General features: G+C 40.1%; 1 protein-coding gene across 1 annotated transcript in view; it reads right to left on the bottom strand.

Moving 5' to 3' along the window:
- Window positions 1-17896, bottom strand: part of LOC139718227 (adenylate cyclase type 10-like) — a 51557-nt gene that overhangs the window by 16597 nt on the left and 17064 nt on the right. The window contains exons 8-22 of the mRNA XM_071629706.1: window positions 17244-17326; window positions 15969-16125; window positions 15263-15294; window positions 14226-14344; window positions 11712-11788; window positions 9820-10003; window positions 8356-8417; window positions 7660-7825; window positions 6637-6829; window positions 5779-5865; window positions 4827-5104; window positions 2717-2942; window positions 1937-2099; window positions 900-1146; window positions 106-201 (exon numbers count right to left, since the gene is read on the bottom strand). Coding sequence (XP_071485807.1) covers window positions 106-201; window positions 900-1146; window positions 1937-2099; window positions 2717-2942; window positions 4827-5104; window positions 5779-5865; window positions 6637-6829; window positions 7660-7825; window positions 8356-8417; window positions 9820-10003; window positions 11712-11788; window positions 14226-14344; window positions 15263-15294; window positions 15969-16125; window positions 17244-17326 — 2170 coding nt within the window. The remainder of the gene's footprint in view (window positions 1-105; window positions 202-899; window positions 1147-1936; window positions 2100-2716; window positions 2943-4826; window positions 5105-5778; window positions 5866-6636; window positions 6830-7659; window positions 7826-8355; window positions 8418-9819; window positions 10004-11711; window positions 11789-14225; window positions 14345-15262; window positions 15295-15968; window positions 16126-17243; window positions 17327-17896) is intronic.

Here is a 17896-nt window from a genome sequence, read left to right as displayed (position 1 = left end):
AGCTAGCTTGTGCTATGTTTATACACATTGCATTGATTAGTCTGTGCATGGAGCTTATACAACGCACATTGTATTGTAGCTCCATACATGATCTGTGGTAATTACCTGCAGTTTGTGATGACAGACTGGACATTTAGCTCGGTGTCTTGACCATCGCAATAACACTCGGCCCTCGTTGTGATGCGGTAGCCGTGTCCATGTCTGACCAATGCCAAAGAGACAAAAAAAAGAAGAAGATGAATAAATAAAAGAAGAGCAAAGACGTGACATTCTGATGCAAATCAATTCTCTCTGTATAGCATGCCAACAGAAAAACGATTCCAGGGGAGAAGAAAGTGACCTTAGGCCATTCTTTGGTTATACATTCTGTGAACAGTAACCACTTTCCACCCGCAGACATCCAATTTTAGGCTAAGGGAAATAGCATTCTGCGTGATATCCTCCCCGCCCCCCCCCCCCCCCTCTCTCTCTCTCTCACTGCAGAATTGAAAAATCTAATATCTCTGCCATTATATCTTTCTACTTCTTTGATTCACAGTACATTGGTTGAATTGTAGCATACTTTTCTGACATGCTATCGACCGGCAGATTACACTTATACAAACAGACACATAACGTACCGAAATCACGTGGGCCTAAAGCGAAATAAGAAACAAAGAAGTAGGCCTACAAAGGAAAAACAGTCAATTACTGACGGTTTTTCAAATTCATGAAATCCTTCCGTAGAGTTTTTACTGCAACTGATAAACAACGACGTTGAGAAGTACTGAATTGATCAGTGTTTTAGTAGTAGCCATGACAAAACAAATCATGGTCATACGTACTCGGGCAGGATTCGAACCTACGACCTCCTGATCAGTTGCTATAAGTCAATGAGTCAATGAGGGATGACAACTTACGAGGCAACAGCGTGTGTGCTTCTGATCTTGGAGTGAAAGTTGCCCTGGAAGGAGGAGGCACACTCGAAGATTCCTGCCAGCATCAGCTCGTGGACCGCGCGCCGGAGCAAGGCTTTCCGCCACACCGTGTTGTTGGGCAAAATGGCTTCTAGCATGCGGCGGGTGAACGTCATTCCGAGCACGGAGCCGCACTTGACGATGAGCTGCTGGGTGGGCTTCATGCGGTCGATGCGAGACACAATGATGCCTAGTAACACAGTCGTAAATTGCAAAGAGTCAAATTCAAGTTCAGAGAGAATACAGAAAAGAGTGTGTTAAATAATTCTTGGTAGAAATTATGTCGATTATGAAAATGATCTTATGCAAGCGTTAATAAGAACGGTTAGAAACTAGATTAAATATTTATCAAATGAATCACAATGTAATGATAGGTTAACAAAATTTCTTTTTAAGTAACATATGCCCAATTTTACACAGTTTAAATGCAAAACGGGTCGACTTACAGAGAGGAAAAAAAAACCCGTGCTGTAAAAGTATTGTATTGATTTACTGAATTCGCAGTAATTTCATGATTATACAAAATTGTATCATTGTTTTATTCCCCATTTCTGTTAAGTTCGGTTCATTGTTTTCATATTCCCTTGGTACCTTTGTCTTGTATTTACTTATTTTGATGTATTATATTCTCACAGTAATTTCATACACATGTATCACTTTATTAACAATGATTCATTTCTGTGTATTTCTACACTTGTAAACATGATAAGTTCAGCCTTTGCGCTGCTAATCATGTGTTGTTCTTCGTATATGAAATAAACCATTACATGAACTTGAGCCTTAACAATTCACTTTCATTTATAATTTCGACTTTCATACCACTGAAAAGAATGACATCCCATGAGCGTAAAAAAACATGTCGCAATAATGCGTCATTATGCATTAGGGGAAAGCAAGTACTTATTCATTCACGTTCAATACGTTTCCTATAGAGACATAGATGTATGCTTGTATAATTTCATGACCTCGCGGTGGAGTACCTTTCATAGAATTGGGAATTTCCATGTCCTGCAGCTGTACTCCGGGAGCCACGATGCACACGACGCTGGCCCCACGCTCGCCCTGCTCGTCGTCATCGATGCCTTGTTCAAGCTGCTGCAATCGTCTCAACGTCTCCGCCGGAACACTAATCGTCGGTCCAGACTGCTCATATTTTATTTTTTTTTTTCAAATCAAGATCATCAATCATGGAGAAAACTTTAGATTAGAAAGCAGGTGAAATATGAGTGGTCGACTCAAAACCACAAAACTAAAGTAATAATGGTGATCATGCTGAAGAACGATAACCATAATTATCATCACTGTCCTTATTGATCATTTCATTATGATCATTATCATAGCTATGATGATGATGATGATGATGATGATGATGATGATAATGATGATGAAAAAAACAGTACTAATACTATACTAATACTAAAACCACTCCTCCTCCAAATGAAAGGATAACGAGAAATTACACTGGCGTTGTGGTGGTGAGTGGTATCACATCAATAATATGGAGCTAAAGCCTTGGCTCAATCATTCGTTTGTCAAATTGTCAAGTTGAAGAAAAAAAATCACAATGGCCATTAGATCTGGGCTTTTAGGTCACAGAGACTGCTACACATATGTAGGTCTAGTTTAGTAAATGACTTTTACTGCCCGTGTAGACGGGATGACATTTTTTTTCTCTCCTTTACATCAACATTTCTGGCTTTTGATAAACAAAACAACAATGGCGTCTGAATTGCGTCATTGATGACGTAGGGGCACCTCACCTCATCGACGCTCGCCCTCCGACTTCTCGGTAGCCTTCCGGAGTAGCCGCTGCTGCTGCTCTCCCGCCGCTTCTGCAAGGCCGTTTGGTCGGGCGTGATCTGGCCGGTCAGCCGGGTGGCCTCCGGACTGCGGTGCGGAACTAGCTGCAGCTTGTCGCTGGAGAACATCTCCCGGATCAGCTGCTCACACCAGGACGCGATACCGTGGCTCTTCTCTTGGAGGATTCTAACATAGCAAAATTGTATTCCCCCCCGAAAAAAAAAAACACGGAGAAAGAAAAAAAATCAGATATTGGTCAATACATAATGACCTTAATATTTGTTAGTTATGGGAACAGAATGGATGGCAAGATCGTATCCCAAATCATTTACCACAGAAATATCGAATATAACTAGAAATATCACTTAAGGTGATTAATACCCCCGCCCCATGACGACAGTCTTACCCAAGGAATGCTCTTTCCTTGATCTTCTGCCATTTAAATGCCGTTACCATGGCAACGCAGCTTCCGACACGTCCGAAAAATATGTCTTGCACATCTTCCCACCAAGACTATTGTGTGTGCCACATTTCATAAGCTTTTGTCAAAAACTGAGGAAGTAGTTCAATCCACAAGATCTTTCCTGGATCTTCCACCATTAATATGCCGTTACCATGGCAACGCAGCTTCCAACATGTCCAAAAAATATGTCTTGCACATCTTCCCACCAAGACCAATGTGTGTGCCACATTTCATGAGCTTCAGTCGAATACAGAGGAAGTAGTTCAATCTGCAAGATCTTTCCTTGATCTTCTGCCATTTATATGCCGTTACCATGGCAACTTCCGACACGTCCGAAAAATATGTCTTCCACATCTTCCCACCAAGATCAAGGTGTGTGCCACATTTCATAAGCTTTGGTCAAAAAACTGAGGAAGTAGTTAAATCCGCAAGATCTTTCCTTGATCTTCTGCCATTAATATGCCGTTACCATGGCAACGTACTTTCGGGTACTGTCAAAAAATGCGTCTTGCACATCTACAACCAAAGGCACACATCTGTACCAAGTTTCATGGAAATTGGGCAAAAACTGAGGAAGTAGTTTGCAACACAAAATTTTCCATCATTTTGGCTCATAATATGTGAGCTGTTACCATGGCAACATACTTTTTGTCACTGTCAAGAAATGTGTCATGCTGACCTATATCCTAAGACAAACATTCAATATGAATTCCATGAGAATTGGAAGAACACTGATGAAGCAGTTTTGCCATGAAGCATTTTGCCCTATATTTTACCAATAACATGCCGTTACCATGGCAACGCTCTTTTTGCCACTGCGGAAATATGTGTCTTGCACATTAACATATTCAGATGAACATCTGTACCTAATTTCATAAAAATTGATCAAAAACTGTGGGAGGAGTTCGCGACGCAAGATTTGTACCCATTTTTGCCCATAATATGCCGTTACCATGGCAACGTACTTTTGGGTACTGTCAAAAAATATGTCTTGCACATCTACAACCCAAGGCACACATCTGTGCCAAGTTTTATGGGAATCGGTTGAAAACTGAGGAAGTAGTTCGCGACGCAAGATTTGCAACGGACCGACCGCCCGACCGACCGCCCGACCGACCGCCCGACCGACCGCCCGACCGCCCGACCGCCCGACCGCCCGACCGTCCGCTGATTCCTATATACCCCCTTCAAACTTCGTTTGGCAGGGGTATAATAAATGACAATGTTGTTAAACGAAATCATTTGGGTCACGTGTAAAGCTACGCAGGGAAGAGATTGATTTTGTATTATCTTACACTGGCAACATCACAGTTACATACCTATCCTGAGGCTAACCATGTGACAACAATGAAACACATCGAAACAATACTTTCAGAATTCTCCAGAAATGATAGTCATCACACAACTCATTATGACACAAGTAACAGAAAACTCAGTTTTGAGCCAAGTGAGTGAAACTGACATGAAAGAGCAAACATTCAAACTGAACCGCAGTCCTTCAATTGTAGAATGTGAAGTCGATCATCCCCTCAAAACAATGCACATAAAACAGCAACAAGAAAATAAGAAACCAAAATTAGATTCTTCTTCTAAGACGAGCTTCACACCTCACGAGTTCCTGCGGCACCTGAACCACGTCCATCATCTGGCACGCCAGAGCCGCCATGCAATCCTTGGCCAGCGGTCCCAGCTTGATGTGGTAGCAGTTACGGTTGCTAAGGACACCCATCGCCGTCTGGCACGGCTGGATGTCGGAGAAGGGCCGCATGGTGAGGAGAAGCACTGCCGACGAGTTCGCGGCTAGATGGGCCAGGAAGTGCCACGAGTCGTTGTCGATAAAGTGTGCGTCGTCGATTGCGAAGATCACGCACTGCTCCGACGTAGACTACGGGATGACACACACGGGGGAATGAAAGAGTAGCGCTTATAAACGTTTCCCGAGATGCATGGAGAGTACTACATCATTAATCTATATATTTCGTCATTGCTGGATTTCATGGGGACCTCGATTCACAGGGAGCCCGCCGAGATAGAAAGATAGACAGACAAATGATAGATATAGTAATAGTAGCAGTAGGTGAAGATTCATCGTTATTTCACTGGTAATTTTCATGGTTATGTTCTGAGGTATTAGTTTAAACTGTGAGTCTCTCTCGAACTGACGCATCAAAGAACAGTAAATATACAGTGTATTCAAATCCCGAAGTCTGATTGGTTAAAGATCTCTAAGATTTGCATAGAATGTTAGAAATTTAAGTTACATTTCAATGGTGACAAAGGAGTATATAAGATCCCACATTTGTAAGGAAATACATGTATAATAGGATTTAAATTGAGAAGTCACTGATATTGATCTGAGAGGTGTCGAGAAATATGTACTAGTTCTTTGGGCTGACAAGAGAAATGATTGTACTGAGAATGTTGATTGTTACAAAAAACACACATAAAATTACCAAGAATATGCCGAAAGATTCAAAAGAAGTTAGCAGCTATTATGAGAGAGTTATAATACTGGGCACACAAATGCGCAAATGGTAAACAGAGAGACAAGCAGTATACCTGATTTACAATCTTCACCAGCAGATTGTGAAGTGCATTGGTTTGCTGCTCGCTGTTCATATGGAGACATCTCGGATTGATGGGAAACTGAAATGATGGTCGAAGAAAGAAATGATTAAATGACAAATCTAAAACTTACTAATGTTACGAGGCCTTAAGGAAAGATTTTATTACCAACAGAATCGTGGAAGTTGGGCTGAGTCAAAGCTTCCATGAACGAAGAATTCAATACACACTTAAAGTCGAGTCTGTTTCCACGGGTGGCAGTGCATAGATATTACCAACCCATCCCACGTAGGATGGATTCACATGATACATTACGTTAATCACCAACTATCTTAACTTTCCTTCATGAGCAAATTTTCACTAATTTAAAATGAAAGTTATACCCACCATCTTCCAATAAAAATGGACGATATCCCAAAACACATAAAGTATGCGGATGCAGCAAGTGCCCATAAATCTGCGAAATTCTCTCGATGTTTGAGGAAAATCGGACAATACGTTTAAGATTTATTAATATTGGTGTAGTCATCGTGCGCTATTCCTTGGATGAAAACTCTCGACAGCAATCCGTAATGTCAAGGCAGTAGATAGAGATGAGTGGAATATAAAGGTGACCCTCAAGAAAATTCAGTTTTCAAGGATATCGAAAAGGCATCTGATTTACCTCCTCCAAAGGACATCGAAATTAATTTTTGATCTTGCCATTTTAACAAACGTTAATGGTACATGTAGGTTTAGGGAATACACATTTTTCGTTTAAAGAAGGAAGATTGGTAACATTAATTTGTGAAATCCATTGATTTGATGTTGGCACAGTTTAAGACTTTTTATATGACTATGACTTCCACAAACCTTGAGCACGAGTAGGTCATTGAGGAGGCATAGATCCTCTCGCAACTTCTCGTCCTTGACATGCTCGATGAGGGCGTGCTCCCTCTCCACGTGGCTGGCGCAGTCCTCCATCTCCAGTAGCATGGCGATGAGGAGTTTGACAACGTAGTACGGCGTGCCGGAGTCATTCAGCGTAAGGGCAAGGGGGATCACCCTGAGAAAGAAGGCAGGGGGACGAACGGGCGATTGGCGTCAACACCGGTGTCCAACGTAGGGGCATTGATATGTGAAAGACTGGATTGCCATGAGTTCATAATAGCAATGTTAACGATGGTGATGATGAATATGTTTCCATGATCATAAGACAGTGACAAAATGATGATGCTTTTGACAATGAGGATATAATGATAATGACAACAATCATTACAACGGCATGACGATTGCTATTTAAAATGCATTTTATTATTACCACTAAGGTTATAATCAGCAGCGAGCTTTAAGTCTGCGACGCGAACGCCATGACGACGCAATATCTACAATAGGGTTGAACAATGGAAACAACTCTCTTGCTCAGGGTGCAGAACATTGTGTCATCTCTAGCGTTCGCGTTGCAGATCTAAAGCTTGGTATTATTGTCATCATGAGGATGATTACTGGCCCATAACACGCAAAATTTCCATCCTCTTTTAAGGTCGGGAAATGAAAGAACGGTCTTGCATATTAACCAGTAACGACTAGTTCCGGTGACTTTGCACAGTGATAAGAGCCAGGTATACAAAGTCTGAAGGGACTGTAATATGAAATAAATTCGCCTTTTTCCCTCCATCCGCTCGACGTGAATCGAAGTTCCTCTCTTATCTATCAAGGACTACTGATTGAAAACAAAGATAAAGGTTGGAATACTGCCCATCCAATTATGCTTTCCCCGACGTTATGGATTATCATTGGCGTTGAAGTGGCAGGCTAATTATATTACGTCATGAACGACTTGGCAAAGTTGGCGGCACGAATACGTGCTGTTCCACGTGTGAGGTTGTGCCTTACGTGTAATCGTCCTTCAAGGCAGCCGTGATGGCCGCATCCAGCATGCGACTCTTCCCAATACCGGGGTCTCCCTGGAAGACGATGATGCGGCGATGCTCGCCTCGTTCCCGGTGCTGGCTGATGAGATCCAACTCACGGAGGAATATTTCCATCTCTTTGGCGCGTCCTGCTCAGGGCGTGGTTAGAAAATAGAAAACATCGGAATTGAGATGCCACTCTGCACGACCCCACATTTTCTATCCTCACACCGTTTTATACAGTTAACCCTTTCTGTGCCAGGGATTTTGAACAGTGTGTACAACGCTATGGTGTTTTCTGTGCAAACTGACACTCAAAAACACACAGAGGGTTAAAGGAGACTATCAAGCCGTCTTTCAGCTTTCTCAATGGCGTACGGGAGAGAGCAGTTAATGTCCTCTGTGTATGACCTAACGACGCACACTGCAATATGTAATCTGCGTGGCTGCACATGTAACTTTCCATACAAAGATGCACATGCTCGACACTCACGCTTTTACATGCACATTTACCTGTATACATTAATTTGTGGGGAAACTGTATTGTTTTCTCCTATTGTATTTCACACCTCAGAAGTTTTCTCCTATTGTATTTTATACCCCACAAGCCTGACCAAACTTTTTCCTGTTTGTTCCAAAAGTTACCCAAAATATTTAAAAGAGAATGTACAATATTTACCAAGTAGAGGGTACTCGTATTCCGGAACAGTAAGGGCATTGAATCCAGATGACAACCGGCGACTAAATGACAACATAACAAAGCGGGCACATATATATCACGAAAACGCACTATTTCAACATTAGCTGTGATATCAAACTTAAATGTTTAAATAACTTTCTCTAACGTTGACTGCCATTGTCGTTAGGAAACTGATTGAAATATCATGGTGAACATCCGTTTACAACGTCAGGGGCAACGGGAATTTCTATATTTGCATAAGCAATTTGCATGCGGTTGGTTTAAAGTTTCACTTGTCCAGGTACAAAAGCTGAGAAAACATATTACCATCGATCAGTTTCACTGAATGCCTCATATGAGCAACTTGGCTAAAACGACGACGTATGCAGAAAATATGTTTCATCATTTTTGACATTGACATATTGTACTAAAAGCCTATATCTTTGGAACCTACATTACACAAGCTTTGCTTTTTAGTAGGTTCCTCATATTACACGTCACTTATATGTCCTTATACATTTGTGCAATTTTTTTTCAAATCGACTGTTGCGTTAAAAACATTGTTTTCTGAAATTAAATGGAATATAAAACTTGTATGAATATGGAATATGGAACATGAATAAAAAAATACCACTCCGTATTTACGCTGACTTCATAAATAATGCGAAATTTATTAAACAGAAAGTTATACAATTTACAGTTTCATGTTTTCATGAAACAGTGCTTTCTGTATTTTCAGCTTTTTTTGTGTGTTTAGCATTAGTTACATAAGCAAAAATTGAACATCTCTATCCTTATTGAAACGTCACGTGTCAAGATTTCTTTTTGAAAACAAGACTTTTTTAAACAAACAAGTCGGAAAAGGGAACCAGTGGGATTCGAACCTGTCATCTACTGTAGATGACAGTTTCGGATCCCCCTTTTTTAATGACATGTTCCGCCATATTTCTCACTTCTATTCTTTATGGATTTAAAGCTTTATTTACGTCATTTTTAGAACGAATTTAACATTGTACTATTTACCTATTCTAGCATAATTTCATGTACTTTCTTTTGTAATAACTTCTTATGTTTGGAACTGTTTGATGATTGAAATTTTGTTTTCTCTAGTGATATGTGTTGTATTTTTTGGGGGAGATATGAGATCATAAATTCAATTAAATTAAATTCAACCAAATTTGCAAATAGGATGAGGCAGTGAGATGATATGATGTCTAAACCAATACCTAATTGGTTTGCTCAATTTCATTCTGAATATTTAATTGGGTTCAATGGCAACTACAAACTTCTTCTCATTTAAAGTTACGACTGCTAAGTCATTTCAACCTTACAGTGACATGATACGAGTAATCCTTCGTGATTTTATTCAAAGGAAAAAGAAATTTAATGAAGATGATATGAGCTGAAGTCAACGGGAGACTTGTGATGAAAAATCGAATTCGATGAAAAACCAAGTTTTCTTACTCTTCCCTTTCGATGTACTCGTGTAGGACCCCGGCATCGCTCACCCCCTTCATCTCCCGAAGCGGAAGTTCGTTGAAGAAGGCGCGAGGTTGCTTCGAATGGTGAAACGTTTCCGAGTCGCAGGACACCTTGTTCGGGTAGTGCATCATCAGCCGGGCCGCCATGTTCACTTTCCGTCCAATCACTGACGGATCAATGAAGAGCACAGAAGGAACCCTTGAATTTGAGGTCACTAACAAAATCAGTAGCAGTGTCTTACCCTCGCTGCTTGCACGTGCTTTTGGCCTTTGATATACTTCAAAATAAATGAGTCCATGGCAGTGTATCTTCCTCACCAACAAGTCTTCCCTTTTTTTTTTCAATCAAAGGGGTGCCGAATTACACCCATGTGACAAATATGCCCCCCCAAAAAAAAAAAAAATAAAATTGAATTCCAAAGGACGTTCACACACAAGCACAAACACAGTCACATAAACAATCGCAAAGTAGATGCTAATAAAAACCTTTAGACGAAAAAGATTGAGAGAGAGAAAAACAAGGAAAAGTAGAAATTACGCAGTGCGTAACATATGTCCCCGCCGGAAGTAGCATTTTGTAACAAAATGTGCAATATAGGTAAAAAATCAAGGTCAAAGGTCAAAGAAGTCAAAGGTCAAAATTCTGTGTAGAAGTTTTGAAGCCCTCACCTAGTGCCATCACATAAAGCAAATGGAATCGAAATTGGGTTAGAAATGGCGAAGGAGTAGCATTTTGTAGCCAATGTACAATATAGGTCAAAAATCAAGGTCAAAGGTCAAAGAAGACAAAGGTCAAAATTCTGTGTAGAAGTTTTGAAGCCCTCACCTAGTGCTATCACATAAAGCAAACGGAATCGAAATCGGGTTAGAAATGGCGAAGGAGTAGCATTCTGTAGCAAAATGCACAATATAGGTCAAAAATCAAGGTCAAAGGTCAAAGAAGTCAAAGGTCAAAATTCTGTGTAGAAGTTTTGAAGCCCTCAACTAGTGCCATCATATAAAGCAAACGGAATCGAAATCGGGTTAAAAATGGCGAAGGAGTAGCATTTCGTAGCAAAATGTACAATATAGGTCAAAAATCAAGGTCAAAGGTCAAAGAAGTGAAAGGTCAAAATTCTGTGTAGAAGTTTTGAAGCCCTCACCTAGTGCCATCACATAAAGCAAACGGAATCGAAATCGGGTTAGAAATGGCGAAGGAGTAGCATTTTGTAGCAAAATGTACAATATAGGTCAAAAAATCAAGGTCAAAGGTCAAAGAAGTCAAAGGTCAAAATTCTGTGTAGAAGTTTTGAAGCCCTCACCTAGCGCCATCACATAAAGCAAACGGAATCGAAATCGGGTTAGAAATGGCGAAGGAGTAGCATTTTGTAGCAAAATGTACAATATAGGTCAAAGGTCAAGGTCAAAGGTCACGACTGAAATTCTGTGTAGAAGTTTCAAAGCTCCCATGTAGTGCTATCATATAAAGCAAACAGAATCAAAATTGGCTCATAAATGACAGAGAAGTAGCAAATTGAAGATTTTGATCACACACGGACGCACACACGGACACACGGACACACGGACACACGGACGGACGGACGGACAGACGGACGGACACACGGACACACACACGTACGGAGCCCGTTTCATAGTCCCCTGCTCGAACTCGTTCGGCGGGGACAAAAAACACAGACAAGAATAGATACTATTAATATTTTTGAGCATGCATACATTTACGTAGTGGTGTGTTACATAGAAATGACATAAGATGAAGACATGTCACAACAAACTACCCGATTATCATTCCACATAGCAACATTTACTGCCAACGTACTTCTTATAAAGCACGACTAAGATATATATATATATTGGAAAAGACTGAAAATATCACACCTGTGTATTCATGACGGTGAACATGCCCCACAACGCCACAGAAAGACGATCCAGTGGTAACACCGATTGAAGCTTGGCTGCAAATCACACACATCCCCCCAAAATAGAAATAATAATGATAAATACATGTTCATAATAATGAATAGAAAAACAGATAAAAAAGGACCTCAAAAAAATCATGTCTTGTTTGGCATTCATAAATTGACGTACGTCGTCAAATAATCACCTTGCTAGTTTGTTTGTGTTCATTTTTGAAACGTTATAAGACAAACAGAGGTAGGAAATACTGGATTTGAAAAAGTATATAACGTGATACAATGAATATTAATCGCAGTAATACAATATTAGCATATGGCGTAGAAGCTTACAAGTGGTTAGCAGACTTCCTATCTATTGACCGAATAGATTTGTGCCTCTTTTTGGTCCAAAGGTTTAACATGTTTTCAGTTTCAGTTTCAGTAAGTTTTATTTCTCCACTTGTACATAACAGAAAATAAGTGTAACAATATCGAACATATTATTCACAAGTCATGAAAATATAAACAAAATTTCACATTATGAATATATAATCATGTGAAATAATACATAAAAATCATTACAGATCTTTAAGTGTACAGGTGGAGGAGACCGTTATCAATAAGCAAAACGCTTGACTTGGACAACGGCCTCTGGACATATGCCTTGTAACAATTTTTTCATATAACTAAAGGAAGGAACGGAACATTATACACAAGTAGAACAAATAACCTAAATCTTTAAAGTATTTTAAATGTCATTGGACCAAAAAGGACAACACAAGGTGCAATGTATAAAGACGAAAGAAAAACAAAACAAAACAAAACCCGAGAATAAGGGACCCGAATAGGAAGAGTAGAGGGAAGAGAGAAGAGAAGAAAAGCGATGAGATACAGTGTTCAGGAGTTGGGAACTATAACAAAAGCGTAATTTCTAATTCGAGTGGAACATTGCGAGAAGAACGTTTTTATAGGATGCTTTAAAACATTAAAGAGAAGAACTGCGTGTAAGGTCATTATTCAACGAGTTCCATACCTCTGGACCATGATTTTTTATGGAATTTTCAGCAATAATGATTTTAGGATTTTCCAAATGATAATCTGTTGCATGACGGGTAGGATATGAATGAATACTATAATTTGAAATATACATATCTTTAAACAATTCAGGGAGCTGATTGTTAGTATATTTATACATAAATATTGCTCTTTGCCGTGTATGTATATCAGAAATTCTAAGTCTTTAAATCATAAAACAAAGATTCAGTGTGTGCTAAGTAGTGTGAACCGGTAATAGGTCTTACAGAACGTTTTTTGTAGTAATAACATCGACTTTATTTTGTTAACACCGCAATTCCCCCACACAATATTACAGTAGGTGAGATGGGGTAATATGAGTGCATTATAAAGAATTTGAAGGGTATGTTTGGTAAGATATTCTCTTACTTTCTAGACGATCCCGATATTTTTTGATATTGTTGAATAAACTCGGTGTATTATGATCGGAGTGAGTGAGAAATACCATTGATATCATAGAGTGGGAATACCAATGATTATTACATGACATTACAAACACATCTTACAAAACTGTTCAATACTCGTGACGTCACGTGCTTGAAGTTGCTCCTGAGTCTGGTAGGCCTATATAATCTTCCACTCCCTTCCCGCCCTCCCTCCTATCTGATATCAATGCTCCGTGTAACATAAACATCCCTGACGGCTCGTGGTGGGTACAGAGTCAGTTTATACTTGTTTGAGTCTACCTAGAAATTAACATATCAGAATGTCGCCTAAGTTTATAACGAAATGGTGTAGCTGATGTCACTGCCTGCTGGATTTGACAAAATGGCAGTTACACTCCTCTGTACACGAAGGCTCATCTCCTCTAGCTATTTCCGGATGCTTTATTGAGTCTGACAGGCAACGACCTGATTGCCACAGCTGACAGTGCATCTCGAGTTCAAAGCGTACCTTGGCATCTAGTACATAACGATAATCATTGGTAGTCACCTGTAAAGCCAAATGCCCACTGTGCGACCTGAGCCTGCGAACTGGTGCGAGCTGTATGGGGCACCAAGTGTCGCATGGCCTGTTTCGTTACGAAATCAGTCATTTCGTAACGAAATAGGTTATGCGACACTTGGCGCCCAATACAGCTCGCACCAGCTACCAGGCTCAGGTCACACAGTGGGCATTCGGCTTAAGATTCATTGTCGTCACTGCAACGGTTACTCTAATCATGGAGGTACAGTCTTTTGTACCTCCATGCTCTAATTGATACAAACACACGTACACAGACACAACTTATGGATTGCGTTTTGTTTGCTTGTTTGTGTGTGGGTGTCTGCAGGTATCAAGTACTGTATGTAGGATACCTACACATACACACAAACAAACACACACATTACGCACACACACACACACGCGCGCGCGCACGCAATCCATGAGATACGGAAGAAAACAATGGATAAAGCTGACCTTTTCGTTTCCTTTGACTTACATTACATTTTTCGTGGCTTTCAGGAGTTCAATCATGCGATAGGAGCATTTCAGTGCGCGCGCGCAGTCGTCTTCGTGCTTGTAACCCGGCAGGCCAAAGATTGCCAGGAACGTGCATCCCTTGAGAATGAATATGAAATGATAAAAACGATGATAATCAAATGATGATGAAAGCAATATTGTGGAACAGCAACATTAATGATAACAATGATAGAATGATAACTTGATCTTGTTTATGCAAAGTAGCCTCTTTGGTGATAACACCACTTTTGTAGGGAGCCGGCCCTGCCAATAAGGCCCTTATCATACACCTAGGAATCGGGTATCGACTTATCCAAGTGGCTTAAGAAGGATCATAAGCGTCTTTGATTAATGATGTGCTCGTAGGGAGATGATCAAACGTACGCTACATGTACTTAACAGTCACATTTAATTGCAAGAACTCAACACAGAGGTACTCTTACGGTTACATATTACATGAAAAGCATTATTAAGATGCTTTTCCCTCCTATATCATTCCGAAATGATGATGACCGCCTTGCTGCACACTGCAAACAGGTAGTACAAGGGATATGGATTAAATGCCTAACTTTGTCAACACGTAGTTTTGGTTTTGGCAGATCGTAGCATCAAATAAGAATGCTGAAAATATTTGACATAGGCCTAAATCATGCAGTTGTAAGATGGGCATTTCAGATTCTCGTTCAGTTAGATAGGGTTCAATGAGAAGGTTTCGAGATGTGTCAAAATCTATGCCCAAACTAAGAAAGACCACATTCTTCCTTGGCAACCAGAAAGCGTCTCTGGCCTTGTCCCCCGCCATAGCAACATCTACTGAATGGAAATTGGGTCAGATTCTGATATCTTAGGCATTATTGTCCAAAGCCAAATGGCAGATGACGGGATCGCAAATCCTTCAAATCACTTCATTGAAGCATTATGATAAAAGAATACCATATGAAATTATGTTTTGTTTGTTTGACTGTTTGTTTGTGTTTAATTTTGTTTATGGTATTGGAAAAAGGGGAGGAGTCCTACCTTGTCAAACATGAAGACCTTGTTCAGGCAACCTGTATATGTAGACAGGGATTTGGTTACGTGAAATCGTGTTCTACTAGTCTTGCAATCAACTCTCAGGAGTGTGAATTTAATGAGAAAACAATCGTGCACACTTACAGTGGATGAAATGAACAGGCCGGTAAGCTTACGTTAAGCAATGAAAGTCCAAACTAAAGAAAGACTTATTTAGCCTTTCCGGAAAATAAGGAGTCAACTACATGTGGTAAACATGTGAGATATGTCTAAGGAAAGCAACAACAAAGACAAAGAATAAAAGCTAAGGTTTGGATCTTGACAGTTCACCATCTACCTGACAATGATTTAGGCATATTAACAAAGTTTTATACGCCTGTACACAAAAATGCATAAGGATCATACACGTGTATTTCACAGAACAAGTTCGCATATAGTTTTTACAAGCACTTGACGAAAAAAAAAAAAAAACAAGCAAAAAACCAGCCACATGGGTGATATGATAATCAAGCCATAAAACTGCATTGTACCTCATTCACGTAGTTCCATCTCTGAGACATATTTTTTGTAAATAATAATTTCCCCCTCCCTTTTCTTTTAGACTGCTCTAGTGCAAATTTTAGATCTACCCCTGATGAGGGGCGCATTTCCTTTCAATGTCATCGTGTAGCAGCGATGTTGATTTAGGCACGGGCGTATTCAAGGAAATTACCTTCAAAGGCAAGCATGCTCTCATGGATGATATTGAAAGTTTCCTGGAGGCTGTCACTCTCATCAATGTCCGCACCGCTCGCAAAGACCAGGTTAATGAAGACCACGGACACCTGTCTCATCTCGGACAGGTATTCCAGAGGCATGTTGTCGTCGATCTAGACGGATTTAAGGTAAGACAATTTCAGGAAACTGGATTTTTTTTTTCTTTCGGTAAGCTAGCTCGCCGTTTACTTGAAAGACATACATGTACTGCAAATCTAAGCCGATAAAACCACGCTCTCGTGCGCACGCACTTTCTACTAATTGCCTGTAGCCATCATCCTGTAGCCATTAGCCTGTAGGGCCTTATCCACGTCAAGTTCTGCGTATGATGACGGTCCCCTGTATTGATTTCTCCTTTGTTCATAAATACATTATGCCTTAATATGCTGTTTTGATTCATATGTCATTACAGACTAATGTTATGAAATTGACATTTCTTGTATTGGTTTGTATGTGAAACTCTCCTTTTTTTTTGCATATTCTGTATCACTTTGTTTTCATTTGTTATTGTATTTGGAGAAAGAAAATCCAGAAATAAACCAAACCAAGCCAAACCATATGTTCAATCAGAAAAATCGCTCGAATCCTTTTCGGGAAAGGAAGACAGACAGACAGAAGACTGTGTTGCACAAGGAGATGCACACATACATATGTACAGATACACACATACACACACCCATACAGACGCACACAAATAATCCATTTACCAACTCTATTCCTTTTAATAATCATCTTTAAATTCCAGCAATTGGCGCAGCACACTTTCTCGTTTCCCAAAGCCATTTACATTCGTTCATAACACGTCGAGTTTGTTTTCTTCTCTTTGTTCTGAGACTTCCGAGTTTCATAAAGTTTGAAATAATGATAAAAGAAGGCAATATTTCAGCGCATATCCTACTCTTCGTGATAAGTGATAACGCTTGATAATGAGGTGAGGGAAAACATTGTGAAGTGCATTAATGTAGCGACTTACAGCTTGACAATGTCGTATCTTGTACCTCATAATTGTCTTCCCCCTTCGCACGATAATCTGGCCCGTGGTACCACACCTGTTACTGCCAATGGCATTCGTGCTTGAACGTCAGCATAATTCTCTAGATCGTCAGCTGACATTTTCTGCTCTCCTTTGTTCTTTGATCTGGCTGTGCTGAGCGCACTTTTGACATACCCAACCCTGCCCCCCTCCCACCTTAAAATTAAGTACTTGCTTGCCCGGGCGATGTTGCAATACCTTCTGAAGAACAGGTTTAATGATGTACTTCCGCAGACGTGCCTTCTCGTCGTCGGTCGGGGAGACAAAGACCGCGGCTCGTTCTGTAAAAACGGTGCACGACGAACACTGTAGATTAACACACTTTTTGCATGGAGGTAAGCGAGTGACGTTGCCTTTGCTAATGAAATAATTCGCAGCACAATACAGGGAAAAGTGAGCTATTTTGAGAATGGCTGACATTATCATTACGGGAAGGGAATTGCAGCTCTTTTATCGACTATGGTTTTGCGGGTGTGAACACAGGAAAAGGAGTCTAAATGACGTAATTGGCTGTGAGTAATCAGAGAGAGGGAAAGATGACAACTAATGATACTATGTAATGATGATGACGATGAATATAATGGTCATCAAAATGAAAGCAATGTAAATATTTCATATTATTTCTATGATCAATGTGATATGCATATATCACTACTCTTGTACCGTCTTCCAATGTGAGAGACCATAATGGCATACCTCTCCTTTGCCAAAAGCAATATTATACAAACATAATAAGTTTGGACCTTCTTGAATCGATGGCTTGCTTTAAAAAAAAAAAAAAAAAAGGCCTACACAGAAGTGTGCAGGAAGCAATCATGTGTCAATCAATGCAAAGAGCAATTTATGGTATG

The sequence above is a fragment of the Diadema antillarum genome, unplaced genomic scaffold (genome assembly GCF_040938485.1).
Source record: "Diadema antillarum isolate AM-2024a unplaced genomic scaffold, OU_Dant_1.0 scf00000091, whole genome shotgun sequence".
Taxonomy (NCBI): Eukaryota; Metazoa; Echinodermata; class Echinoidea; order Diadematoida; family Diadematidae; genus Diadema; species Diadema antillarum.
This window is presented reverse-complemented; position numbering and strand designations above follow the sequence as displayed.